Source organism: Castor canadensis, chromosome 15 (genome assembly GCF_047511655.1).
Source record: "Castor canadensis chromosome 15, mCasCan1.hap1v2, whole genome shotgun sequence".
Taxonomy (NCBI): domain Eukaryota; kingdom Metazoa; phylum Chordata; class Mammalia; order Rodentia; family Castoridae; genus Castor; species Castor canadensis.
Genome location: NC_133400.1, coordinates 28,091,040 through 28,119,037, shown reverse-complemented (window position 1 = coordinate 28,119,037; position 27,998 = coordinate 28,091,040). Strand labels below are relative to the sequence as shown.

Below are 27,998 nucleotides of genomic sequence, written 5' to 3'. Positions count from 1 at the left end.
CCCCAGGAAGTACAGCAGGTGCCCTGCAGGGTGAGATCAAGAGGGAACTTGTTGTGAGCATCATCTCAGAGGAAACAGAGGCCGCTGAAGCAAAAGAAGAAGTGAAATGAGAATGTGGGGCATTGGTTTGAGGTGAAGAGAGGCGAGAAGAGGCGACAAGTGGGAGTGGGGAGAACAGAGAGGCTGCTGCAGTCTGTGCTTCAACTTCCTCATCTTCCTACAGAAGCAACAGGACAGCAACAAGAGAGAGAGTAGCAGAGACTGCCAGCTTTGCAGGTTAGCTCCTGGGTCTCCTGCCTCTCTGCCCAGCTATCTGTCCCCAGCCGGAGTCCAGCTCCATACTCCCCCCACACTGGGCCCTGGACATGCCCCATCCTCAGGGTGGGAACAGGCTGGTGACATCCTGGGAGTAGTAAGTTCCCTTTCTGGGCGGCAACTCCGAATCTGGGTGTTGTGAAATCTGTGTTTTCAGACCACTTAAACTATGGAGGGATTGGACTTCGGGTTCAAGTTTGAGCTCTCTGATGTGGCCTGGGGTATTAGAAAGCATCTGTCCTTCCTGGACTTAAATTTTCTACAGATGCAAAAACAAGGGCGAATCCAATAACCTGCACTTCAAGGGAAAAGGGTGAGGGGTGGTCAGGTGTTTAGAGTGGGACCTGGCACCAAGCTTGTACTCAGCAAACTGGAGCGACTAAGACTAGGGCGTAGGGGAAACCTGTCTCCGAAACAGGGCTCTGGGGCAAGCTGGCTCACAGACTCTGTGCTGGGATTCACTGTGGCCTTTCTTTGTCCATCTGTGAAATGGGACTGATAGTAGCGTCTCTCAGGACTGTTTCAAAGAGACCACAGTCTCGCTCCTCACCTAAGCTGGAGGAAGCCAGAGCCAAGGGACTCGGGGCTGTTGGCAACGGCAGCTGTTTGGTGGAGGCAGGTGGGGTTGTGTGTAGAAGTATGGCTGGCCTGGCAGGCCCTGGTGTTCCTGGGAGACTTTGGGGGTAAGTAATCAGTTTTGGGGGGAGGGAAGGCAGGGGTTCTCAAGCCTTACACACAGACGTGTTCTTGGCCAGGGACTTTGGTCAGAGCCCTGGACTAGAGTCAGGACCTGAATCTCAGGAGTGTGGTTTGTGGGAATGGTTGTTTGAGTCTCTCTCCCTGAGAAATAGGTCTCTTTGGCCTCATTTTATACATGAGAAAACCCGAGGCCCAGAGAGGTCAAGTTCCTTGCCCAACATCACACAGCCTGGACCCTGAATACTGAAAGTTGGTTATTAGAGTCACATCTCTCAAAGGCCCTGTCCTGTGCCCCACAAACCTCTGCATCCCTCTCCTGGCTTAAATAGGGTCTTCCTTGTCCATGAAATAGCTCAGCTGTCCAGCTGACCTTGGAAGATGGCAGTGTGCAGTGGGCAGAGCTCTGGCTTTAGCATCTGGAACCCTGGGTCTGCATCCCAGCTTGACCACTGGGCTGCTGTTGATCCCAAGCAAACCCCTTATCTTGCATGGTATTCAATTTTTCCCAGTCTGTGGGAACCATCTGGGAAGCTGGTAAGAAATCCTCATTTCTGAGAGGGCCCCAAATAATGAATGGCTGGGAGGCACCCTGACAGCCCGGGGCCACGGGGGTGATGGTGCTTGGGGGTTCTCTGCAGGGATGGATGGGGCACTTGGAGCCCATAAGCAGAAGTGAAGGTGGCAGCTTGTCCCTGGGAAAGGGAGTGGAAACCACAGCTTCTATTTGAGGTGTTTTAGGGTCACTTCTGCTTTGGTTTTGATTTTTCTAGTTGTACAGTGGGGTCAAGTTGCTCTTCCACAGGTTCCTGCCTGGGAGCAGTGTGACTAAAAGCCTTGGGGACATACGGGGGGTCAAATCTGCCCACTTGCTGGACTTCAGTTTCCCCATTAGTACTATAAAGGGTGGACAAGTTGGCCGAGGTCCTTTCTGCACTATCAGGTCCTCCAAATACAGGTCCTCCTCGGTTTTCTCACCTGAAATTTTCACTTGTTCATTCAGAGGCTACCTTTCTTAGTCTCTCCAAACCTGGTCCCTCGGCTTATCTCAGAGAACTGACAGGTCAAATGAGTCACGTGTGACAACAGCCAAATAAGTAACTCCACAGCAGATGAGAGCCAGCACTTCTACTTCAACGTTCCCATTTCCCTTTATTAAGAAAAATGGGTGAAGCTAGGCATGGTAGTGGACATCTATAATCCCAGAACTCAGGAGGCTAAGGCAGGGGAATTTAGAGGCCAGTCAGGGCTACATAGTGAGACCCCACCTAAAAAAGAATATAAAGATGGGGAGGAAGAGGAGGAGAGGAGAAGGAAAAGGAGAAGCCATTTGGGGAAAAAATAAAATTGGGTCTCTATCTACACTGTCCTTCAGGATCAAGGAAAACGGACTGGACATTCCAAAGTAAAAATGAAAGCATAAAAGTACGAGAAGAAATGCAGAATTCCTTTGGAACATTGAAATGGGGAAGGTACTTTTTTTGGGTGGGATTGCAAAGCAGGCTCTCTAATGTTTGAGCCATGCCTCCAGTTCATTTTGCTCTGGTATGTTAAAGATTGGGGTCTCAAAAACTATTTGCCAGGGCTGGCCGTAAACTGTGATCTTCCTGATCTCCACCTGCCAAGTAGCTAGGATTACAGATGTGAGCCACTGGTGCCTGGCTGAAATGGGGAAGGATTTGTCAGGTGTGACTCAAAAATCCAGGAGCCAAAAGAGAAAATATTGATAAATTTATTACATAAAAATGACTTAAAATTATACTTCTGTATGTAATGTTAAAAGACAAATGACAAACTAGAAAAAAGTATTTGCAACTCATAATAGACAAAGAATAATGGATTTTCCTATTATTCAGCGTCTTCAGGAATCGATAGAAAAAAGCCAAACCCAATATATGAATAGGCAAATTGTGAACTTGCACATGTGGGAATTGCTTGTATTATTTGCTTTTCATTGTCATCATTTCTCCTGATGCTGGGGATTGAACCCAGAGCCTTGTGCACACTTAGGCAAGTACTCTGTCACTGTACTCCACCCTGGCTCAGGAGCACTGTTTGCAAGAGTAAAAGATGAGAACCAACACCTGTAGTGCCAGAGAGCACTTGAGTTTGTCCTCTGGGGTAGGAATTGCTCACCTGTTGCATGGCTGTTAGCAGGGGATTGCTAAATTCTGCCTTACCCCTATGAGGATGTCAGCACATGCAGTTGAAGAAGTCGAATTCTCAAGATAAGGTGATGGCAAGCTCTCCAAGACACATTTTCAAGAGAAAAAAAAAAAAAGCAAACTGTAGAACTGAATATAGAGGGTGCTACTTTTTTATTTTTATTTTTTGGTGGTACTAGGGGTTTGAACTCAGGGTCCTGTGATTACTAGACAAGCACTCTAGTACTTGAGCCACCCCAGCCCTAGAGGATGCTACTTTTTGTGGAAAATGGTGGGACACCCTGCTTGCTTATATTTGCATGAAGAAACTCTAGAAGACACACAAATCTCTAACAACAGTGGGCGTCCTGAGGGTGACTGGGGACTGACTCTGAGTTTGCAGAATGGAGGCCTGTTTTGAACTTTACAACTTTGGATTTACTTCTTGTTTATATTTGAAAGAAGTAAATTTCTAAACTATCCAAATAGTAAAAAGACATAGAGACTGCATAACTGTAACATGGAGAAACAGAAAACACACAGATAAGTAAAGCAAATAAGTCAGCCGGGCATAGGATTTGTGGCTAGAATCCTAGCTACTTGGGAGGCAAAGATCAGGAGGACCTGATCTTTCAAGATCAGGTTCAAGACCAGCCTGGGCAAAAAGCAAGACCCTATCTCAAAAACACCCAACACAAAAAAGGGCTGGTGGAGTGGCTCAAGTGATAGAGTGCCTGCCTAGCAAGCATGTAAGCCCTGAGTTCAAACCCCAGTACTAACTGCCAAAATACCCCAGAACAAGTAAGTCCACAACCACACCACCAAGTGTTCTGCCATTGAACTACATCCCCAGCCTGCTTTTTGGTTTCCATAAGCAATATGTGACTATTTATTTTTCCAATGACTGTTGTTTTGATAAACAGTCATTGGAGCATTAAAAAAAAATCCTAAACATTAGAAGATTTGTTTTACTGTTGTGAACAACAGAAAGTTTAAACAACTTGGAAAATGTAAGAAGGAAGTAAAAAGCAGCTTTCTTCTCAAGCATTTTGGTGAGCATTCTTCTAGCTGTGCACAGAAACCTAATTTCCTGTAACTGTGAGATTATATTGCGTGCGTAATTTTCAATCTTCTCTTTCCGCTCAATGATATGCTGTCTTTCTTCTTCTTCTCTTTTATAGTGCTGGGATTTTTTAAATTAAGGTCTTGCACTTGCTAGGCAGGTACTCTATCATATGAGGCATTCCCCCAACTCTCTTGCTCTTGTGTTTATGCCTGGGCTGGCCGGGACTGTGATTCTTCTCTTTATGATTCTTGGGTGACAAAAATGCTGGGATGACAGGCACACCCCACCACGCCCAACTTTTATTAGTTGTAATAGGTCCTTGAGAACTTTTTACCCAGGCTGAACTGGGACCACAATCCTCCCCATCTCTGCTTCCTGAGTAGCTGGGATTGTTCTCCTCTTTATCATGGTTATATGCATCATTCTTAATAGTAAAATGTCAACTCAATATACTGTCTTTTTCACTTTTAATTTTCAAACAAATAGCATATTCACAGATGCTTACAAAAAATTACACAGAAAGATACTGTGTATTCTTCACTGGGTTTTCTCTCATGGTGACATCCTTGCGGTACTGGGGTTTGAACTCAGGGCTTTGTGCTTGCTAGGCAGCCAGCCACTCCATCAGCCCTTCTTTTGTGAAGGGTTTTCTCAAAATAGGGTTTCTCGAATTATTTCCCTGGGCTGACTTTCAACTGTGATCCTTCTGATCTCTGCCCCCTAAGTAGTTAGGATTACAGGCCCAAGCAACCCACGCCTGGTCCCATGGTGACATCTTGCATACATCCTGGACAATTTCAAACCTGGGAAATGCAAGCCTTGCACAATTCACAGACCTTAATTCAGATTCCACAGTTTTGACGCATTCATTTGTGTGTGTGTAATGTGGTGAGGGGTTAATTCTATGCAATCTTATTCCATGTGTAAATTACTGTCACAGCCACCACAGTCAAGACACAACACTGCTCCACCGTCACAGGATCCTTGTGCTGCCCCTTCACAGACACACAGCCCCGCCCTAGCCCTGGCTACCACTAATCTGTTCTCCCCCTGTAATTGTCATTGCATGCATGTTATACAAGTCACATCAGACAGAGTCAGTGACATTCTGAGATTGGCTTTTTCCTTTCTCTCTATAATTTCCTTGAGATTCACTCAAGTTATGTGTCTCAGTTTTTTAAAAAATTATTTCTCTAAATTGCTTAGCTACATTCCATAATATGGGTACAGTTTAGGTACTCATCCATTGAAGGGACATTGAATTTGTTCCCAATTTGGGGCTATTACAAAGAAATCTGCTGTGAATGTTTGTATACAGGTTTTTGTGTGAACGTGAATTTTATTTTTTTGGATAAAATCCCTGTTGCAAGGTCATATGATCCGATTGCAAGGTCATATGGTAGGTCACCATGGTCCTAGGGATGTAAGGCAAATGCTCTACCACTGAGCTACACCCTAAGATGGCAGATTTCATTTTATATGAAATTATCGAATTTCCAAGGTGGCACTGAACTCTAACTTGTTGAAATCTTACTGCCGATCAATAGACATTTACCTAGTTTTAAAGTTTTCTTTATTATCAGTGGTAGAATCCTAAATATTTTCACATGTAAAATTCCTGGCTCGCCCTATTATTTTCAGAGGACAAATCCATATGAATGAGCTTCTGGAGCCAAAGATATTTGCAATGGTAGAAAGTGTCTCTCCAGCCTCTCTGCGTGCTGTGGTATTTCAGATTCTTTGCAGATCTAGTGAGGGAAGAATTAAAGATCAGTCATTACCATCAAACAGGTGTTTTGAATTTCCTGGTTCTCTGTCCTCCAAACCCTGAAAGTTTTCTTCTTGAGACACTTACAGTTTGAATATGAAGCGTTCCCTCAAAAGACTCATGTGTTGAAGGGTTGGTCCCCAGCAGGTGGCGCCATTGAGGCACGATTGGATTGACCCAATGTCATTGGGTCAATCCATGGATGAGTTCATAGCTGAACCGTCTATTAGAAGCTGGAGGAAGTAGGTCTCTGGAGAATCTTGTCATGGGATCCTTCCTGTCTGACTCTGCTTCCTGGCCACCATGAGGTGAGCAGCTTTACTCCTCCACTCCCTTCCTCCATGACACTCTGCCTTGACACAGGCCTAAAAGCAACAGAGCCAGCTGACCATGACTGGAAACTCTCAAGCTAAGAGCCCAAATAAACCTTTCCTCTTTTAGGTTGTTTTCTCAGGTGTTTTGTCACAGTGACGAAAAGCTGACTTCTCCTCTCTTCCTTTCCTCTTCCCCATCCTCTCAATATCATCTTTGGCTTAATTTTCAAACACCTGAGTCAGAGAGGTACATGTCTCATACGGTAAAATCCGCCCTTTTGGAGAGTGGTTTGATGAGTTTTGACAACTGTGTGCACTCATGGTATATGTATACATCACAACCAACATAAAGAGCATTTATTGCTACGGCTCTGAAAAGTCGCCCTGTGCCCTTTCGTATTCAGCATTTTCCCCACATCCTAGGAACTACTGATCTGGTCTGATTGTATTGTTTTTACTTTTCTAAATGGTCACCTGAATGGAATCATAAAGTATAGAGTCCTTTCTGTCTAGCTTCATTACTTAACTTAATGATTTTGAGATTCACCATGCATTGCCTAGATGAGTAGTTCATTCCTTTACATTGCCAAATAGTATTCCACTATTATGCTTATCCATGTCCGTCCTTATGCGAATAACACGTTGTCTTGATTACACAGCTTTACAGCAAGCCTTGAAATCAGGTGGTGTGAGCCCCCCAGCTTTGTTCTTCTTTTTCAAAATTATTTTGATTATCCTCGGTGTTTTGCTTTTCATATAAATTTTAAAATCACTTGTGAGTTTCTGTGGAGTAGCCTGCAGGAATTTTGGCTGGATTGGAGCTATATTTATGAGGCTATTGGTTCTTTGTTTTCTTGAAATGTCTGGGGCTGTGGAAACCCTGCCTCATGAGAAGAGTTTACAAGCATTTCTCATTCTGTTATTTTCTGACACTATGCTTAGGACTGCTGTTATTTCTTCCTTCATAAGAGTTTCTGGTGCTGGTAGGGTAGCTCAAGCAGTAAGAGTGTAAGTAAGCCCGGCAAGTGTGAGGCCCTGAGTTCAAATCTCAGTGCCACAAAAAAAAAGTTTCTATAGAGTTGGTATTGCCATTTTAATTTTGTCAGCTTCACACTGGCAAAGCAGGCACTCACTCTGCTGTTTGAGCCATGCCTCCAGTCCACTTTTCTCTGGTTATTTTGGAGATGGGGATCTCATAAACTATTTGTTTGGGCTGGACTTGAACCATGATCCTCCCAATCTCAGCCTCCCAAGTAGCTAGGATTACAGGTGTGAGTCACTGGTGCGCTACTGTTTTTGAGTTTGGGAGAGGGTTTTTACTGTGTAACCCAAGCTGGCCTTGCATTTGCAGTCCTCCTGCCTCTGACTCCCTAGTGCTGGGATTATGGATGTGAACCACCTTGCCTGGCTCTAGATTGAGTATTATGAAACAGTTTTCTTTTAGTTCTGCTATTGTTCTATCAACTGTATCTTATTGTTTCCTTTTTCCAGTGGTTGCTCTGGGCTTTCCAATGTGCATACTTAATTTTCCATGAGTATAAGAGCCTTACAACTGCACACTTTCGTTTTCAGCCTAGAGTTTATGCTCAGTGAAAAATAGCTCTTCCTACTATTTTGGTGTACATTTTAACTTCCGTGTTATTGTGATCCCCACAATACATTGTTACTATTTTTACATTATGCAGATTTTTAAATTAAGCATTTTATTTTATAGTTAACACGCTTTTAAAAATCAGATCTAACATTTCATTTCTTTGTGCAGGTTCAACTTTTCATCTAGTCTAATTTACCTTCTGCTGTAAAAACTTCCTTTAATATTTTATTTTGTGCAGATTTGCTGGCAATGAATTCTCTAAGCCCTAGCTTGTTTGAAATAGTCCTTCTCTCTCTTCAGTGATACTGGGGTTTGAACTCAGGGCTTCGTATTTGCTAGGCAGGTACTCTACCACTTGAGCCACTCCCGCAGCCCTTTTTGCTGATTTTTGAGATAGCGTCTTGCATTTTTGCTCAGGACTAGTCTGGATTGATCCTCCTATAGTGCACACCACCACACCTAGCTTTTTTTTTTGTTGACATGGAGGTCTTGCTAACTTCTCAGCTGCCTGGCCTTCACCTGAGATCCTCCTGATCCCTCCCTCCTGAGTAGCTAGGATTACAGACATGAGCCACTGAGCCTGGATTTTTTTTGCTTTCCCCTGTTTTTTTTGGAAAATATTTTCACTAAGCATAAACTCTAGGCGGATAGATTTTTCTCAAAAGATCTGGCCGCCTTATCTTCTGACTTGCATAGTTTTGATGACAAGCCTTTCACGGCTCTCATCTCTTATCATTTGCACTCTGTGACTCTTGCTTCCGTCTGCCTTCATGACTCTCTGTCCTTCGCTTCTGCAATCCTTGATATGACTTCTTGCCATGTTTTTCTGTGCATTCACCCCACTGGGTCTCACAGAGCTTCTTGGGTCTGTGGTTTGTTCTTTTATTAATTTCAGGATAAAGTTGGCTGTCATCTCTTAAATTTTCTTCTTTTATTTCCATGTCTGTTTATTCTTCTCTCTTCTCCTTCATTTGAATTTTATTGTATTTGTGTGTGTGGCCTTGTGCGTGTCAGTCAAGCACTCTATCACTGACCTACAGCCCCAATCCTATAATTTTGTTGTTATTGTTCCAGAAAGAGTCTTACTATTGGCCTTGAACTCAAGATCCTTCTGTGTTAGTCTGTGGGCTTCAACTCAGGGTCTACACCTTGAGCCACTCCCCCAGCCCTTTTTTGTGATTTTTTTTTTTCCTGAGATAGGGTCTCCTGAACTATTTGCCCCGGCTGACTTTGAACTGTGATCCTCCTGATCTCTGCCTCCTGAGTAGCTAGGATTATAGGCACGAGCCACCTGCACCAGGCTCCATCTTTCATTTGAGGCTGCAGTTACATGCATGGTAGCCCATTTGCTCTTCCCCACACTGCCTGGGTGTTCTGTTAGTTCGCATTTCCACTCGAATTCCTTATATTTGCTACATTCAGCTGTTGTATGATTCTCAAAGGACCAGGTGTTGAAGGCTTGATCCCCAAGGTGACACCACTGGAAAGTGATGAAATGTTTGAGAGGTAGGGCCTAGTGAGAAGCCCTTAGGTCACTGGGGGTGTGTCTCCAAGGGGGATATGGGAGACCAGTCCCTTCCTTCTCCCCCTTTTTTTCTCTTTGCTCCCTGGATCATGATGTTAGAGGTTTTGCTCTGCCCCATGCCCCTGCCACAATGTGTTGCCTCATCCAGGCCCAAAGCAATGGGGCCACCTAGTCCAAAACTGAGCCAAAATAAACCTTTTCTCTTAATAAGTTATTGTCTCAGGTATTTTGTAACAGTAATGTAAAGCTAACTAACACAGTGTTTCAGTTGGGATAATTTATAGTGTTATATCTTTCAATTCACTGGGTCTTTCCTTTGCTGATAAACCCACTGAGGAACTTCACCACTGGTACTGAGTCTGTGTGTTCAGCATTTCCATAACTATCCATGACAGTCTCCAGCACTTTCCTGCCATTTGCCATCTGTTCTTGGAAGTCCATTTCCCTTCAACATATTCATATAAGCATAGTAAAGTCCCTGTCTAGAACCGGTTCTTCTATCTGGCTTCTTTTATCTCGGCAGTGGGTCTTTTCTTTTACCTGATTTGATGTGTGTCTAATCTTTGACAGACTACCAGGTGTTGTGTGTAAAAGAAGAGTAGCGGGTGATGAAATGATCTTTACTCCTACAAATGGGCACATTTCTCATTCCTGTCTTTAGTACAAGCTGTAGCTGATGTGGGTTTAGGTCTCGTTGTGGTAGTCACTACCTTCTGTGCACCCTCGGCTTCAGACTTCTCCAATGGTGACTGCCAGGACTTTATTTTAGCTCGAGACCTTGAGGCCCACGATGAAGCTTTCCTCTGTCTTCCTGCTCCACTCTCAGCCTTGCATGCATGCAACTCAGAGGGGATCTCTTGGGATCTAGTCCTTTCCCCAGCTTAGGCAGCTTTTTCTTGTCACTTGGTGCAAGGTTTGTAGTAGACACAGTGGAGTCTCAGTTCTCTTGCTCTAGTTTCAGTCTTAGACAGCCTTGAGCTCCAGGATGGGGGCTTTGATAAAGTTGCTGTTTCTAGTTTCCAATACAATTTGTCTGCAGTGCAGACAGATTTCCTGCCCCTCCCTCCCATGAGACCTAACTGCCTTATTGGTGGGAGCATCTTCAGAGCTTGTTTGGAGGTTCTAGCAGGGGAGCGCAGCTACTCCTATACCCTTGACCGAAGAACAGTCCTCCTCTACCAGGGGCGGTCGTCCTCTTAGCCTGAGCGCACGGCTTGCTTTGGGAGGGATGCATGTGGAGCAGTGAGGAAGGAAGGGGACACTGGTGGGAGCATCTTGATTTTGAGCAGGGTTCCGGCTCTTCCTCCAGCAGCCACCACCACTGCTGCCCTGCTTTATATCTGGGCACTATGGCGCCCCTGCTTCTTGAAAGTGTCAAATGCCTTTTGCTTACTGTCGGTGCTGGGGGTGGGGTGGCAGGGAGGTCCTACCCTTCTACCACAGGTAGAGGACATTTCCTGGCAGTGTGCTGGTCAGAGGCCTGTGGGATGGAGTCTCCCATCACAGCAGGGCCCGCGTATAGGTGTGTCTCTGCAGCAGCCAACAGCACCTTGAACTCAGGCTGGCCCCAGAACTCAGAGAATCTTCTCTAGGTACTGCTGCTCCACCCTCGATTGATCCATAGACCTGTCAATTGCTGGCAGGTCCTGCAGGCCCATGTCATCAGGAGGTGTCCTTAGGCCCCGTCCCTCCTGTCGTTGTCATTCCCAGGGGGAGGACTGTGAGAAAGAACTGTCTAGGAGCTCTGGGTTCTCCTTGAATCTGGGCTCCCAGGGGATCTGAATGGCCACTCTAGCTGTTAAGCACTCACTCGGTATCAGTTATTTGCTTTGGATCTACTTTTGTGGGAATCACTGTGTCCTATGGCTCTGTCAAAGGTGAAGCAGTTCAGGTGTTTCCTGAATCAGTGCTATTGTGTTCTGCTTACCGTTAGAAACTGGTTCACTGGTCATCTCGTCCCTCAGCTATCCAATGCACTAAAAAAAGGGATATTGTGTACTATGGGTTTTTTCCCTTGGCATGACAGAGTGGTGTTCTCTTGTGGCTTTCTATGTCCTAAGTGGAAGTAGGGATAATTTTAATATGGTTTTCATGTAATGTAAAAATAAATTTATTAAACCTGGCATAGTTGCACACCCTTGTAATCCCAGCACTCAGGAGTCTGAGGCAGGAGAATTCTGAGTTTGAGGCCAGTCTGGGCTATATAGTGAGAACTAATCGCAACCAATAAAAGCTGGGCATGGTGGCGTTTGTCTGTCATCCCTGCTACTCAGGAAGTGTAAATAGGAGAATCAAGGTCCAGGCCAGCCCAGGCTGATGCAAGACTATTGGAAAAATAAAGCAAAAAGGGCTGGGGCACGGCTCAGGTAGCAGAGTGCCTGCTTAGCAAGCACGCAGTCCTGAATTCAACCCCAGTAGCACAAAAGAAAAAAAAAGAAAAAAGAAGAAAGAAGCCAAGTGTGGTGATGCATGCCTATAATCCTAGCACAAAGGAGGCTGAGGCAGGAGGATTATGAATTTGAGGCCAGCCTAGGCTACAGAGCAAGTTTGAGGGCAGCCTGGTCTATGGTGAGACCCTGCCTCAAAAAAAGAAACAAAAAATCCAAGGAGGAATGATTCAAGTGGTAGAGCACCTGCCTGAATTCAAACCCCAATACTGTCCCCCCCAAAACACCCCACTTATATTTAAATAATTTCTCTTTTGATGTTTCTGATTATGCAAATTTTATTTCCTAGTTAGTTGTGTAACAAGATTACACTTTCTTTCTTTCTTTTTTCTTTTTTTACAGTACTGGGGCTTGAACTCAGGGCCTTCACCTTGAGCTACTCCACCAGCCCTATTTTTGTGAAGATTTTTTTGAGATAGGGTCTCACAGAACTATTTGCCCTGGCTGGCTTTGAACTGAGATCTTCCTGATCTCTGCCTCCTGAATAGCTAGGATACATTTCCTTTCTTATAGGACTTGGTTCTCTTAAAATCAATTGCTTCTTTTTATTTTTTGTTCATAAGCTTTTGTAAGACATCTCTCAAAGTAATTTTTCCATGCATTCAAACCTGTCAGATAGGCAGATATTAAAACCTGTTGAATATTCTCCTTTTCTTTCTTTTCTTTTTCTTCAAGGCCTTTCTTCTGGAGCCTTCTTTTCTCCTGCCCCCTTTGGACAGGATGTGTCCTGGTCCTGTTCATCAGCCACCAGCCTGGGCCTTTTCTTCACACATTGGATGGGGCATAGCTTCACCTCTCCCATGGTGGAGCTTCCTGAACCCTCTGTCTTCTTTTGTGACTTACTCCCTCATTTTCTTGGAGCACATCCTCCAGCAGTTTCCTGAGAAAGGGTGGCCTATTTAAAAATGCCCAGCAATACTTGGTTGACCGCTTATAGGTCCTTAACAGCGGAGCACTAACAACGCCGTTGCTTGACCGTGTTTGATGCTGGTGAAGCTGTACCCTAAGTTAGGTCTGGGCTATCTCCCCGAAGAACGCCAAAATGCTCGTAGCTCCAGGATAACTTCCTTGGAACGCTCAGATCTTCAGAATCGAATCTCCCCTTGATTTGGGGTATAACCCTGGCTGCTGCAGCCTTGTGGAAGGTGAGTAGGAAAGGAGGTGGGGAGGAGATGTGGCTTAATTCTCTGTACCAAGATGGCACCCTCCCTTCCCCCATGATGCTCCATGGTGCATCCTCTCTAGGAGTGAGCTTTGTGCTGAAGTAGGATTGGCGCAGGTGACAAGGAAGGCTGCTGGACACCAGGGAGCAGAGGTGACCTGGGGACTATGATGAACATTTTAGTGACACACCAAAAATCCCGTTGCTAGCCTCAGCTTTCACCTCCACTTCAGAGGTTCCAGATGCCTCCTCTTCTAAGGGCTTCCCAGATCATGAGGCTTGAGCTAATTGGCTTCTCCTTGTCTCTCTGTCCCCAGCTCTTCGCACTTCCCCCCACTGCAGGGACCTGGGTTTGACTTTTAAGAGTCTGGCAGATTTATTACCAGGTGGTCACCTGCTTGATAGCCTTCAAATTTTGCTGTCACTTCTCATCTCTGCTATTTCCTTCTTTTCCATTGTTCTGTCTTTGTGGCTTTGTGACTGTTTTATTCATTCATCCTCCTTTCGGCAAGGTTCTGGAGGTAGACATAAATTTGCTATATTTAAGCAGAAGTTTATTTGTTCATTTTATTTATTTATTGGTGGTACTAGGGTTTGAACTCAGGGCCTCATGCTTGCTAACCAGGTGCTCTACCACTTGAGCTGCTCCACCAGCCCTGTTTTGTGTTGGGTATTTTTGAGATAGGGTCTCACTAACTATTTGCCTAGGCTGACTTTGAACCATGATCTTCCTGATCTCTGTCTCCTGCGTAGCTATGCTTATAGATGTGAGCTACCAGTACCCAGCTGTTTGTTCATTTTAAACACAAGGAAAATGAGGGCAGAGAGAGAGACGCTTACACATGGGAGTAACTGATGGGACAGGTCAGGATTACATGTTGCTTGCTCGATAGCAGTTTTCCCTCTGGGTAAGGTTGGGGCCTGGGGGAGTCTCTGGAGGGACCCTTTTTTGGGACAGGTATCTCAGGTTGAGCTGCTAACTGCAGCTACTTCTCAGCAGTTACATGTTCTAGAGTCAGAGACCTGGCTTCTGGTGCCTCCAGGCAAAGCAACACCCTTTGCCCTCTGAGACTCAGTTTCCTCAGCTGTGAAATGAGGAGTGGTGAAGAGCCAATAAGGTGCTGCAAGTGGTAGAGCGTCTGCCTCATAAGCATGAGGTCTTGAGTTCAAACCTCAGCTCTGCTATAGTTGTTCAGAAGGCATAGGTGACTCTTTTGCCATAATGATGATGGTGTCACCTTTTCCAGGGCGAGATCCAGGTCTTGGAGGAGACCTGGGCCCAGGCCATGGATTGCTGCAGAGCCCTTTCCTTCTGCCTGTGTCTTCTGACTTCTCACAGTGCAATAGCAAGTAAGACAGCTCTGCTGAGCCCAGAGGTGGTCAGGTAGTAGGGAGGTGGTCAGTGGTGTGGGGGGGGCTGCTGATTGGGGTCTGAGCCTTGCTCACTGCCCACAGTAACGTCGACAGAAATCCTGAGGTGGATGGAGTACATGGAGCGGCCCCCAGGGCCCCTAGGCCGGAGAGCAATGTCTCTTGTTGGGTGAGTGGGGTGTCCACACTGCCCAGTGAGCTGAGCCTCCCTCCCCAACACCCCATCAGTGGTCCTGGGCTGGCATTCAGTGTGCAGTTGCTGAGTACCTACTGTGTGCCTGGCACTGGGCTCTGGAAATGTGTGATGGACATGTCACTGTCCTCTTGGTGTTTATTGCTGAGGGTGGGGCTGTTGACCACGGGGCTCATGAAACCAAGTGGTTCTCCACATTTTCCTGGGCAGGGGCTTGAAGACTCTGGTGGGGATGGGGGTGATCAGATTGTGATTGAGGTTGTGAGTTTGCACACCGAGTGTGCAAAGCTGTGGGTTGGGGGACTGGAAGTCTTGCCCTCCCAGGCTGTCTTCAGCCACCACTTCTCTGGTCCCTCTGGCCGGGTGTCCCATCCTCAGGCATGTCCAGCACCTGGAGCAGATGCTGCTGAACGTCAGTTTCCATGGCAACAACCTCACTTTGCAGAAGGACTCCATTCACTCTCTGGTCTTCAAGTTAGATTGCAACTTCACTGGCCTCTCCCTGAGCAGTGCTGCCCCGGAGCAGGTCCCCAAGGTCAGAGGTGAAGGACCAGAAAATGGGTGGCTAGCTGCCTCTGCTTGGAGGCCCTGCAGGGTTTAAGGGCCTGAATTCCCAGGCCCCACTAACCCTGCCCCCATCCAGGTGCTGCCTAACTGGCAAGGAATGGAGTGATGTTGCTATATGGACGAGGGGAAAAGGGTGCTCTGTAGCCCCTCAAGCACAGTGCCTTCCTCCTGCTTTGTCCGGAGGCAGGTGGAGGGCAGGTCACTGGGGGTGGCAGCATTGGGAGAGGCCAGGAACCCTGGGTCTTCTTAGGATCTTAGTGTGCTATGTTATGGCTGGATGCCTGGCCAGTGGTCCAAGGTGTGTGGGGTTTGGGGGGCTATGGGAGAAGGTGCAGCCTGTGGCTTCTGCGGGTGGAGGCCCCCAAGTGAGGCTGGGAGACATTATGGGGAGGATGTACAGGCCCTGGACACCAGGCTTACCTGTCCATGGCCCTCTGCAGGCCAGGGCACGACATGCTATGCAGTTCCCGGCAGAGCTGATGTGGGATGCCTGCAGGACACGGCTCACAGAGCTGAGGCTCATCTGCATCTACTTCTTCACACCCCGGTTTTTCCAGGTCAGCAGAGGGTGGCCGAGGAGAGGGAGTGCTGGTCCCTTCCTGGGGCACTGAGGGTCTCTGTGCCACACCTGGGCCTCTGGGTGGGACCAGCATCAAGCGTAACAGGCCAACTGTGTAACCTGAGCCGGCCATTGCACCTCTCTGGGCCTCAGTTTCCCCGCCAGTTTTAGGGAGGTGCAATTGCAAACTAGCATGTAGTGCCTGTCTGTAGATGGGAGACAGGCACAGAGGCATAGCTGAGACAAGAGGCTGGGAAAGGAGGGCTCTGGCCTCATCCAGGGTCCCTCCAGGTCTCTTCCACTCAGCCCTTTTTCCACTGCCCTTTCAGGATAACAAGAACTCAACCTTGCTCAATAACTATGTCCTGGGGGCCCAGCTGGACCATACACATGTGAACAATCTCAGTGAGCCTGTCAACATCAGCTTCTGGCACAACCAAAGCCTGGTATTGTTGGGGAACCCCGTTTCCACTCCACCCCTGCCCCTCTGTGGGGCATCGGTTCTTCCAAACTCAAACCTGTGGGACCATCTTGACAACAACTAATTTCATCCATCACACTTTGAAAATTCCTGCCAAAGAAATAAGAAGGAAGCTTTTACTCATTGTATTTGCCAGGCTCCTTGCAGTCACTAGTGATAGAGAGGACCATCTGGTTGGGTGCGATGTGGCTCACACCTGTAATCCTAGCTACTTGGGAGACTGAGATTGGGAGGATCACAGTTCAAGGCCAACCTGAGCAAATAGTTGAAGAGACCCCCATCTCCAAAATAACCGAGCAAAGTGGACTGGAGGTGTGGCTCAAGTTGTAGAGCGCCTGCTTTGCAAGCGTGAAGCCCTGAGTTCAAATCCCACTCCACTTCCACCCAAATGAAATGTCCAGGGGTGGTCTGATACCAGGCATGGTTCAGTCTGGATCAGGCATGGCTGGATCCAGAGGTTGGTCCAATGCATTATGGTTCAGTCTTTCTCCATTCTCAGCAATGGTTTCCTGCCTTGGCTTTCCATTCTACAGCAATATGGATGCTTCCTTCCCCTTTTGCCAGAAAGTTCTTCCCCATCACTGCAATTCAGGATCTCAGGGCCGTAAAGGTTTAGCTGGGTGCTGTGTCTGTCCCTGCACCAGGAATGTGTTCATTGGCCAGGCCTGGGTGGAGAAAAAGTCCCCATTGGAAGCGCTGGTGCTGGAACAAGGGAGACGGGCTGCCAGGTGGACACAAGCCCTGAAGCCTCTGCTTTCCAATGCTGGCATGGTTGGAAAACCTAGAGTGCTGCTCTCTGGCTCTGCCCACCCTCCAGTCTGTCAGGACGGCCCTGGACTCTCCATTTCATCTCATCCTTTCCTCCCACTCTCTGGGCGTTACCACTGCTGTCCCCTCTGCCTAGAATGAATGCCCCTGCTCCACTTGTTCTCTAAGGCCTTGATGCCCCTTCTGTCCCTGGAGACTGCCTGTGTCATGTCCCCCACCCCTCTACCATGTGGCTTGGCTGTGAACTAGTCTTCTTCCACTCTGGACCTGCATCTGGATTATCCATGTCCCATGGGGAGGAGGGAGAAGAGGACAGAACTTATAGAGTACCTGCCATCCGAAAACCCAGTGCAGGGCCCTCAAGATGCTACGTGCCTTTCATTTTCCCATCAGCCTTGTGACTTGTATGTGCATTGTCCCATTTTTCAGAAAATAAACTGGGGCTCATGTCACTTTGAGGGTCTGTGGTGGAGGAGGGGCTGATGTAGGAGTATCACAGTCTGGTCAGTGCCCATAAAATGTTGACAAGGATACAGTTGAGTCTCCCTGGACCCCCTGGTCTCTAGACCCTGATTGCCACCCCTCCCTGTACCCCTGGGACTGACCCTGTGTTCTCCCCTCAGGAACACTACACGCTGACTTGTGTCTTCTGGAAGGAGGAAGCTGAGAGCAGTGTGGGGACCTGGAGCCCCGAGGGCTGCCACACAGAGCAGCCCTCACCTTCTCAGGTGCTCTGTCACTGCAAACACCTCACCTACTTCGCTGTTCTCATGGTATGTGTGTCCGAGTGGGGGAGTCAGAGCTGCAGAAAGCTCCAGGGCTGTGGCAGAGGAGCCAGGCAAAAGCTGGTGCGAGGGACAGAAATCCAACTCTAATAGGCTTAAGCCATATACACAAAAGCAAACTCAGGGACTCATGTTCTTTAAAAAGGTGGGATTAGCCTTTAGGCATGGCTTGATCTAGGGGCTGGATATCCCTAAGACAGGACTTTGTCTCTGGTCCTCAGCTTTGTTTGCTCTTTCCTGGCTTGGCCCTCAGATAGAATGCCCCCATGGGATAAAAATTTGGTTGACACTGATTTCAGGTTCACGTCCTGCTAGCTTTTCAGGACAGTAAAGTGCCAGGCCCTCCAGTTCTGCCAACCAGTCTAGAGATTGACTCCAGCACGCTTGATGTGTCATATGCTCATCCCTTCTGTGGACAGAGGGAGGAAGGCTTCTGATTGGCAAGGCCTGCTGCATCCATCTAGATGCAGTGGTGCTCTCCCACCTATGTGCATAGAGTGAGGAAGGAGGAAGGATAGAAGTGGAGGGGGCAAAAGTCATCATGTCTGTCATGGCTTCCTTCAAACCAGGACTGGGCTGGGCTGCGGGGAAGGGGCTTGGAGCTGAGGTCTGGGTTGGTCCTTCTGACAGAGCCTGGGGAGGGCATTGCATGCTTCGGATCTCCCCTAGCCTCCCTTCCCACCTGCAGCAACTTTCCCCGGCCCGGCTCCCGGCAGAGTTGCTGGCACCTCTGAAATACATCTCACTCGTGGGCTGCAGCATCTCTATCCTGGCCTCGCTGATCACCATCCTTCTGCACATCCATGCCAGGTACTCCCCTGCCTTGGTGCCAGCCTGCCTAGCCCACTGCCAGTGGGCACCTCTCCTGCTCTCTCTGGTCTCCTAGGGTGATGGAACCAAAGATCAGCCTTGCAGTTTGACTACTGTTGGGTCCCTCCCCATCAGCCTCAGCTTCTCCATCATCGTATATCTGGGAGTCCAGGGGTGGCACTGTGTGGTGATGTCCCCGGGCCATGGAGGACCATACTTCCCCACATGCAGGAAGCAGAGCGACCCCATCACACGTATCCACATGAACCTGCACGTTTCTGTGCTGCTCCTGAATGTGGCCTTCCTTCTGAGCTCTGCGCTGGTCATGCCTGGGACTGTGTGCACCGTACTGGCCGCCACCCTACACTTCGCACTGCTCAGCTGCCTCACATGGATGGCCATTGAAGGCTTCAACCTCTACCTGCTCCTGGGGCGCGTCTACAACATCTACATCCGCCGATACGTGCTCAAACTCTGCATGCTGGGCTGGGGTAACAGCATTTCTCCCCCCCTGCCTCCTGAGGCCACCAGCTGGGCAGATGCTGACCTCTCTTCCTCATCATAGTGAACGCTCTAGGGCCACCAGCTATCATCCCTGTCAACATCCACTACTGTTTTCTATAGTACAGGTCTCACTGCCATCTCCGCCTCCACCACCACCATTGCCACCATCACCTCCACTCCATATCCACCACCACCACGACCTCCACAGCCACTGCCATCTCCACCTCCACCTCCACCACCACCATCAGTACTTCCACCTCCACCTCCAACACCACCATTAACTCCACCTCCATATCCAACACCATCACCACTTCCACCTCTGACACCACATCACCATCACTTCCCCCTCCCCTTCCACTGCCCCATCCCCACTTGATCTCGGCACCCATCCCTACCTCTGCTTCTCCCACCGCATCACCACTGCCATCACCCCCACTCCTCCGTCTCCATGACCACCACTACTTTTACTACATCCCACCACCAGCTCACCGTTGCCACCATCCCCGTCTTTAGCTCACCTCACCGCCATCATGGGAGCCTCCATCACCACCTCAGCCTCCTTCTTTATTGTCTGCATTTACTCACTAGTTCCCAAGCCCATCTCCCATTAGGTCTCACCACTACCTTCTTGGGTGACCACTCCCACTCCCACTCCCACTGCATTCTAGAGCTGTCACTTCACTAATGTCATTTTGGAAAAGAGTCTCCTGCAAGACCACCAGGCTCCCGGCTCTGCAACTGGACCCCAAGCAGGACTGGAGCTCAGCGTGGTCTTCCCTGGACAAGGGAAGGGGACAGAGACTTCTCTGTTAGATGCCCAAGACCAGAGGCCTCCTGAGATCTTGTTCCATCCTCAGGGGTCCCGGCTGTCCTGGTACTGCTTCTCCTTGCTGTGAAGAGCTCTGCATACGGACCCTGTGTAATCCCCCTCTCCAACAGCCAGGAAAATGGCACAGGCATCCAGAACGTGTCCATGTGAGTGCCCTTTGAGCTGCATGGTCTTTTTGGTTCAGGCAGGAGGACCACATGGGCCTTGGGACTCTGAGTGGGTTACATTGTAGGCCAGGTCCTGGCTGGGGGTGAGGGGAGGTTTCCAGGGGACTCTGCCCACCCTTCTGCTGGATCTCCTGCTGGGTCTCCTGCAGGGTCGTGTTGTGCTCTGTGGCCCAACTTCCAGGGCCAGGGCTGCTGGGTCTTTTGCCTCCTGGTAACACACAGCTGGGCCACACAGCTGCCAGGTCCAGAACCATCCTGGAGCTCAGCCTGTGCCCAATGGCTCTGCCCTCAGGCTGTCCCTGGGCTCCTCTAGATCTGCTGGGGCTGGAGCCAGGGACGCTGTGGGGCTTGAGCTCAGTATGTAGAGGGCTTGTAGGATGCAGCAGAAGTGGGCCCCAGGCTCCTACGTCCTACCACGTGAAGCTTTTTACTCCTACAAAACACTTCCTACAGCAGAAGGGAGTAGCCTGGGAACCACATGGGGAGGATTGCCTGGGATAGTCCACTCAAGGGGTGCGACTCTGCGTCTCACTCAGGTGTGAGCTAGCACCTGCCTTGAAGGTGTGCTGGAAGGCAAAGGTCTGAAAGCTACAGGGAGGCCTAAGCCCAGGGCTGGGTTTGTCAGACCTCCATGGAGCTCAGGCTGCGCCCTCCTGGGGTTTCCTTCCTCTCCTTCTGTACCCCCTCTCTCAAATGAAGAGTCCCCTCTACAGAGCCATGGGGTGGTGCCTCATGCTTTGCCCCAGGAAGGCTTTGATGGCCCAGTCCAGGCAGGGAGGCTTCTGGTGTGGGGTGAGGTCTTTGCACAAAGACAGTGATGAGATGGTGACAATCCTGTGGTAGGGTGGAAGGGGGTATATCCTGGAAGGGGGCCCAGGCCAACAATCCTAAAGGACATTGTACAAGTTGGCCTGGGACTGTCGCTGGCAGGGGAAGGAAACTAGATGTGTCGAGGAGAGAAGAGAGGTGGCTGTGTCAGGCGTGGAGGCATGAGAAGAGGGCACTACAGCTCGAAGACAGGCATGGTGGTGCTTCAGAAAGTGACCAGGTGGTTCGTCTCATGGTGGCTTGGCTGGAAAGCTGGGTGAGGGGCTTTGCTCTGTGTACCATCAGGCAAGTGACAAGGGTTGGAGTGGAAAGACCAGGTGGGACCAAGAGGCAGTCCCAAGGCCAATGTACCTGGCCTCCTGCCTGTCTTGGGGTCTCACTGACCCTGTCCTTCATTCTTGTCCCGCAGGTGCTGGGTGTGCAACCCCGTGGTACACAGTGTCCTGGTCATGGGCTACGGTGGCCTCGTGTCCCTGTTCAACCTGGTTGTACTGGCCTGGGCTCTGTGGGCTCTGCACAGACTGCAAGCTAGGCAGAAGGCATCGAGTTCCCAGGCCTGCCGGGACACTGTCACTGTGCTGGGCCTCACTGTGCTGCTTGGCACCACCTGGGCCTTGGCCTTCTTCTCCTTCGGTGCCTTCCTGCTGCCCCAGCTCTTCCTCTTCACCACTTTCAACTCGCTCTACGGTAGGAGCTGCAGGAAGCCATGGGGTGGCGAAAGCTGGTAGGATGCTTGCCACCAAAGGACTTCAGGTCAAGGGCAAATGAGGGGCTGAGCTCAAGGCTCCACTCACCCAGCTGGTCTGAGGGCACTTCTGCTCAGAGGAAGGTCACTGCTTCTGATTGGCATGAAGACACCTCTGGGCCAGGGTATGGGTCCTCCAGCAACTAGAGTCTGTCCCTTTGTTCCCAGTAGCAGAGAAGGTTCTGCAAGTTTCTCATGATCCCCGGGAGGCTCACTCACCCCAGCTGTGGAGGTCCTGGGTTCTGGACAAGGCTCCTGGCGGCTTGGTGATGCTCTTACCAGCCAAACTTTTCTTTCAGGTTTCTTCCTCTTCCTGTGGTTCTGCTCCCAGAGGTGCCACTCACAGGCAGAAGCCAAGTCAGAGATGGAGGTGGTCAGCTCCTCTCAGACGGTCAGCTCCTCGCAGATGATGCACTGATCCCACTTCCTGGCCCAGAGACCCAGCTATTCTGGCTGCAGCAGCCTGAGGCCCTGGCTCCCACCAGAGAAGGTGACAGGCCCACAGCTGGACTCCAGAGGCTCCTGTGCCCTCCAAGGCACCTTTCCCACCTACATGTCCCCCACTGCCTCCAGAGGACAGGGTAGGCTTTGCCTCCTCTGACATTCTCTCTAAGGCCAGGCTGTGGTCAGAGCATTGGCCTAGAGTCAAGGAGCTCACTGTGTGACCCTGCAGTTGTCATTTCTTATGGACCCTCAGCTTCTACATCTGTGACATGGGGGCAAGAGGCTGGGGTCCTGCCTAACCCAGGAGCTTTGTGACAGTGACTAAGACTAGAGAGGAGGAGTGTCAGCGTGGGGGGAGGTCCCACTCTGGTTTCATCCCACAGTCTCCATCTGTTTGTTGGGGGCTGATCTCTACCTTCTTCCCGGGGAGGACCAGACTCTGCCTGGTCCATGGTCCCTGTCCAGTGCTGAGGGACCCACCCAATGTCCTCACCAGCCTGTGCCTGAGGTCCCTTTTTCTTTAATCCCCAAGGATGACCTACTCCAACTCCAATCCCACCCTTCCCTAAGATCAGGAAGTCCAGTCCTTCCCAGGGCCTCCTCTGCCTGCACTCCCAAGACCTTTTTAGAGCAGCAGACAAGGCCACGGGGCTTTCCAGTGTAGACGAGAGCGCCTCTTTCCCTGTAGCGGAGGCAGCTGGGCCTCAGAAAGCTGGGTATTAGGTGACTGAGCAGAACTGAATTTTTCCCTGTAGACATGATGGTGTGAGTTCAAAATCCCAAGCTCTGACCATAATTGCAGAGAATCACACTATTGCCCTAGACCATGTGGGGGAAGCTACGGAAGCCGTGCTTTTCTCAGGAAGGACAGCAGGGGGCGCATTTGGCCTGTGTGCAGAGGCATTGGCTCCTGAACTGCGCTGAACAGCTGCTGTCACCTGTCTGCGGACACCATGCACCAAGCTGGAGACTGTGCCGGCTGAGTGACCACAGGGAAATGCCAGCTTTGTTCACACATTCACTTATCTCTTTCCTCAGGGCAGCTGCCAGAGGTTCTTGGTGGCCTGTGTTCCAGGCACCGGAACAGCTGACTGGGGTGGACTCTCAGGGCCCAGCCCCAGGCCACCAGCAGAGTTTTATTAACTCGAACCTCACAGCAAGGGAATGGAGAGGGATCCCTGACCTCCTGAGGGGTAGCTGGTGAGCGGTGCAGGCTCTGGGGCCAGACAGCCTGGGTTCACACGCCTTGTGATGGTGGACAAGTCACTCCACCTCTCTGTGCCTTAGTTTTCCCATCTGTAAACAAGAGCAATCATAGTAGCTATTTTGAAGATTCAGGAAAAGAGTCTATATAAAGAGGCTTAGTACAGACTCAGTGCTTAATAAATTGTCATGGTTATCATTAGTGTTTTTGTTACTGTTGTAACAAAAACATCATTAGTGTTTTTGTCAGCTGAGTGGGAGGCCATGCTGGGCAGACCCCAGGCTCAGGTGTGCATCTCCTTCTATCCCCTCCTTAAGTACAGCCCACCATCCTTGTTTTGGTCCCTTTCCCCACTTTCCCTAGAAGGGTCCCTGCTTCAGCCTTTCTGCTGTTGTAGGGATAGTCCCTACACAGTGCAGCCTCTGGGCTGTCCCCACATGTCCCCCAACTCCCAATTCCCCAGCGCTCTTCCAGGAAACTTCCCGGATTTCCCCTTTAGAAGAGAAGGCTTCTTGCCCACTCTGGTCCCTAGCACAGCACCCCCATCTCCCTCAGGGTGAGTCCCCATCAGAGACCCCTATTTCAGTCCACTCCTGACTTGTGCCAGGTCCCCATGCTAACGAGGGGGCTGAAGGTTCATGGGATCTCAGGTAGCTCTGGGAGGAAGTGGTCCAGGCTTCCGCTAAGAGGGGCCTTGCTGAGAGTACCCCAGTCTCAAGACCCCCAGCAAGCCCCAGCCACCTGAGAGAGGATGTGGTTGCAGCAGCCTAGGATGGGTGCAGGAAACAGCCCCAAGCTTGTGCCATGCACTGGGCAGTTACCACTGCCAGGAAATATGCCGACGGAGGTGGGGGGAGGCACCGAGGGAGATTTCACTGTCCCAGGCCAGGGGCCTCCAGCCCTCCCCTCAGGAGTCCCGGCCCAGCCCAGATGGGGCACTGGGGCCAGCTCCTGGTGGCTTCTAGGTTGTCAGGAAGACAGGGCACAGTCTGGGGGACGCTGTGAGGGACAGGGGCTGTGAGAATGAGTGTGGGTGTGGTGGGGAGTCGTTGAAAGCAGAATTGCCAGATAAAACACAGGAAGCCCAATTTTGGAGGCATACTTACACTAAGAAATGATACGTTGTTTATCTGAAATTCCAATTTAGCTGGTGTCCTATATATATTTTTTTATTTTTGCTAAATCTGGCAACTTTGTTGAAGCCAGCATTGGTGCAGGAGTCAGGATGTGGACCCTTTACCTCTGAAATAAACCCACCAATGCTCACTGGGCAGCCCCTGTGCCCACCAAGTGAGCCCACTCACTCACAGCCTACTACAGTTGGGGCTTCTCCTTGTGTTCCTATTGCCAACCAAGACCACTGCCAGAAGCCCCAAAGGTCTGCCCTGAGATGCCCTGCTATCAGCTCTGATTAAGAACAAGATTCCATCCTCTGCAGAACCTCCTCACAGGCCTTCCTGCCTCCCCGCTCCCAGCTCCAAATTTACCCAGAAGCCAGAGGGAATTTTCCATCCTGTAGCCTGACCGTAATCTCCCCCGCTGAAACTCTTCCGTCCCTTTCTCACTGCCAAACTCCCCATGAGAGCTTGAGGTCCAATGCCCCCATCTCTCCCATCTCCTTCACTCTGTCCTCATCCTCTTCCCCTGCCACACTGAACTACTTTCACTTCCCCCATAGCGTCTTTCCTGTCTTTGGACAGGTCCCTGTCTGGAGTACCATCCCTTATGCCTTTCATTTGAGGAATAATGAAAAGTCTCAGCTTTGCAACCCTCTACGCCTGCCCCTCCCTGCGCAGACTGGTCCAGGACATGCTCCCTGACCTCCCTCCGAGGTGGGGCCTTCTTTTGTCTCTCTCCACCCATGGTATTATTTCTTCATCTTACAACGGTTCCTGTCTGTCTGAGCCGCCAGATTGACAGCATTTGGGGGACAGGTGCTGTGTCTCATTTGCTCGTTCATCTGTCACATTACTGCTAAACACTTATATTTTGGGCGCTGCACTAGCTGCTAAGGATATATAAATGAACAAGCCATCTCCTTCTAGTGTGTGTGGGTGTCATGCAAGAAGCAATTTAACAAATAAATATAAGATATGACAGATGGTGACATGTGCTATAAAGAAAATAAAGGAGGCTGAGGGGACTGGGACAGGAGCCTAGGTTTCAGGAGAGGGCTACTGAAGAATAGACCCAGGGGTGCAGGAGAGGGTTGGCAAGCTGGTCTGAACTGGCTGAGCCCAAGGCTAGAATTCCATAGCCATGTTTTCATGTGGTGATAGTGAACTTGAAGAGCACTAGGGGTCGGGGAGAGGGAAGGTGAGGCTCCTCTGAGGTAAAGGTCTTAAGGGGCTGGGGTGGTCCTGGGCTTGGGAGCCCTCTGCAAGAGAGAAAAGCAAACTTTACATGGAGGCGAGCTTCCCTAGGTTAGAGCAAGAAGACACCCATTGAGTCAGGTCAAGCAGTGGGGTTCCATACAAATCTTTCCAAGTCACAAGAAGGTAAGTCACCATGAGCGAGAGTCAGCAGACACAAAAGAAGCACCAGATGTAGCTCTTCGGCAACAGAATGGTGAGAGCCATATAGGAGATGTTTAAAGAAATAAGAGGCATGATGACAAAGATGAGTAGGAACAAAGAGAGAATTAGAAGAAAAAATGGAAATTCTAGAATGAAAACTATAATTTCAAAATCTAAAATTCAATGAACAATAAATAGATGAATAGAGAATTTGTGAATCAGAAGTTGTTTATAAAGAATGAAGCAAAGCCAGGCCTGGTGGTGCATACATATAATCTCAGCACTCAGAACGGTGAGGCAGGATCTTGAGTTCGAGACTGGCTATGGTCTGGGGATGTAGCTTGGTGGTAAGTCACTTGCCTAGCATGCTCAGTGTCCTGAGTTTGCTCCACAGAACTGGGGGAAAAAGAATGCAGCACAGAGATGATAACATGAAGAGTGATTAAGAGCTACAAAGAATAGAAGACGAAAATTTTATATAGAGGAGTTCCAAAAGAAGACAATAAAGGGAATGGAAAAGAGGCAATATTTAAAGATGAAATGGCTGCAAAATTTCTAGAAGTGGTGAAAAGCAGACCCACGGAACCAGGAAGCACAGACTATAGCAAGCTTAATATGTAAAAATAAATCGAGGCTTTGCGTACTTTATTGAAACAACAGGATGCCAAAGACAGAGAAATGATGACAGCAGTCACTGAAAAGGGACATGTTGTCTCCAAAGGGATGACAGAACGTGAGCTGGCTTCTCGACAGCCATGACAGAGGCTGAGAGACTGGAATAATATCTCTGAAGTGATGAGAACAGGCGAATGTCAGCTTAGACTCATGCCCAGAAAAAAACTTTCAAGAACCAAGACAAAAAGAAAAGAAAACAAAAGAAACACACTGCTTTCAACATTTGCAGGTAAATAAAAGCTGAGAACCATCCAAAGAAACTTCAGAAAGATGTATTTCAAGAAGGAAAATGATTGCAGGTTAGCCTGAGGTGTGGGAAGGAACGGCGAGTGTATGGAATGGTAAATGTAGGTAACACTCATAAAAAAGTTATGTTGGAGACAGTTTCATTTGTGATGTGAAGGAGGCAGGTCTAAAATGCTGGAGTCAGGGCGTAGAGACTGGGGGATCTGCGCCCTGCGTTTGCAGGGCTGAGGGAGGGGTCAGGCATTATTTAACATTAGTGCTATGGTTCAGTATGGCTTATGTGTGTCTCACCAAGCTTCATAGGCCAGAAGCTTTTTGTTTTTGGCAGTTCTGGGGTTTGAACTCAAAGCCTCACAACTGCTAGGCAGGTGCTCTACCACTTGAGCCACTCCACCAGCCTTTTTTTTGTGATGGGTTTTTTTCAAGATAGGGTCTTGAGAACTATTTGCCTTGGCTGGTCTCGAACCTCAATCCTTCTGCTCTCTGCCTCCTGAGTAGTAGGCCTGAGCCACTGGCGTTCACTTTTGTCTCCCTGTGGTGACATTGACAGATGGTGGACGGAATTAGGTCATGGAGGCATTGCTCTCCATGGAGAGATTTCCTGACTTCTCTCTCTCATTCTCTCTCTCTCTGTCTCAGCAAGGGGGTTTGAACTCAGGGGCTCACCTTGCTGGGCAGGAGCTCTACCACCTGAACCACTCTGCCAGCCCAATTCCTGATTTTTCATATAACTCCAATTAGTGCCAAAGACAGTGGGTGCTCCCTTACAAAGAAAGCGCGACTGGCTCTTCCTCAGGCTTTTGCCTCCCGCCTCGTCATGTCTGCAGTATTCCTGCCATTGTGCTGTCATCACGTGTGACCCTAACCAGAGTCCAAATCAATGGGACCACCCAGTCTTGGACTTTCCTCTCCCAAAACCATGAACTAAGTAAACCCCTTTGCAAAATACCTGAGCTTATGTATTTTGTTATCACAATGAAAAGCAGACTAATAAAGTGCATGTGGTAAAACTTCAGGTCAGCAACAGGAAACTGAAACTAGAGTGGATATACTTCCTTCCAGTGGAGAGAGAGATCTCACTAGGCACTGAAATATTTGGATCTGCTGACATCAGCTTTGTTATATTCCCTTCCTGTCTCAGGACCAACCAAATGCTTGTGCTGTAAGTAGATTAGAATGTGGAGTTCAATTATGATAAAAAAAAGCAGGTCACATGCTTTCCTCAGTAATAATAGATCTTAAATATGTCAGTTTACTTACGATAAAATCCTTAAT

The 27,998-nt window shown here is 49.1% G+C and overlaps 1 protein-coding gene across 3 annotated transcripts; it reads left to right on the top strand.

Annotated features, from left to right (window-relative positions):
* On the top strand, positions 1-27,895 carry Adgrg5 (adhesion G protein-coupled receptor G5). Of its 3 annotated transcripts, none has more exons than XM_074055942.1 (12): positions 1-276; positions 14,279-14,381; positions 14,487-14,571; positions 14,974-15,130; positions 15,603-15,719; positions 16,051-16,167; positions 17,594-17,743; positions 18,444-18,565; positions 18,797-19,056; positions 19,927-20,044; positions 20,996-21,113; positions 21,303-21,555. In XM_074055942.1, the coding sequence occupies exons 2-12, from the start codon at positions 14,318-14,320 to the stop codon at positions 21,423-21,425; spliced, it is 1,431 nt and encodes a 476-aa protein (XP_073912043.1). In that variant the 5' UTR covers positions 1-276; positions 14,279-14,317; the 3' UTR covers positions 21,426-21,555. The 3 variants fall into 3 exon arrangements, with proteins under 3 accessions (XP_073912043.1, XP_073912042.1, XP_020020155.2); XM_074055941.1 differs by lacking the exon at positions 20,996-21,113 and adding an exon at positions 21,938-27,895 and having other exon boundaries at positions 4-276; positions 17,594-17,698; positions 21,303-21,580; XM_020164566.2 differs by lacking the exon at positions 20,996-21,113 and adding an exon at positions 21,938-27,895 and having other exon boundaries at positions 8-276; positions 21,303-21,580.
* The last annotated feature ends 103 nt before the right edge of the window (positions 27,896-27,998 follow it).

Excerpts from the sequence above, each read along its gene's own strand:
- Adgrg5 (XM_020164566.2), top strand. The coding sequence starts at position 14,318 with ATGGATTGCTGCAGAGCCCTTTCCTTCTGCCTGTGTCTTCTGACTTCT. Across the intron at positions 15,131-15,602 it reads CCCCGGAGCAGGTCCCCAAG|GCCAGGGCACGACATGCTAT; the intron begins GTCAGAGGTGAA and ends GGCCCTCTGCAG. Across the intron at positions 18,566-18,796 it reads CTTCTGCACATCCATGCCAG|GAAGCAGAGCGACCCCATCA; the intron begins GTACTCCCCTGC and ends CCCCACATGCAG.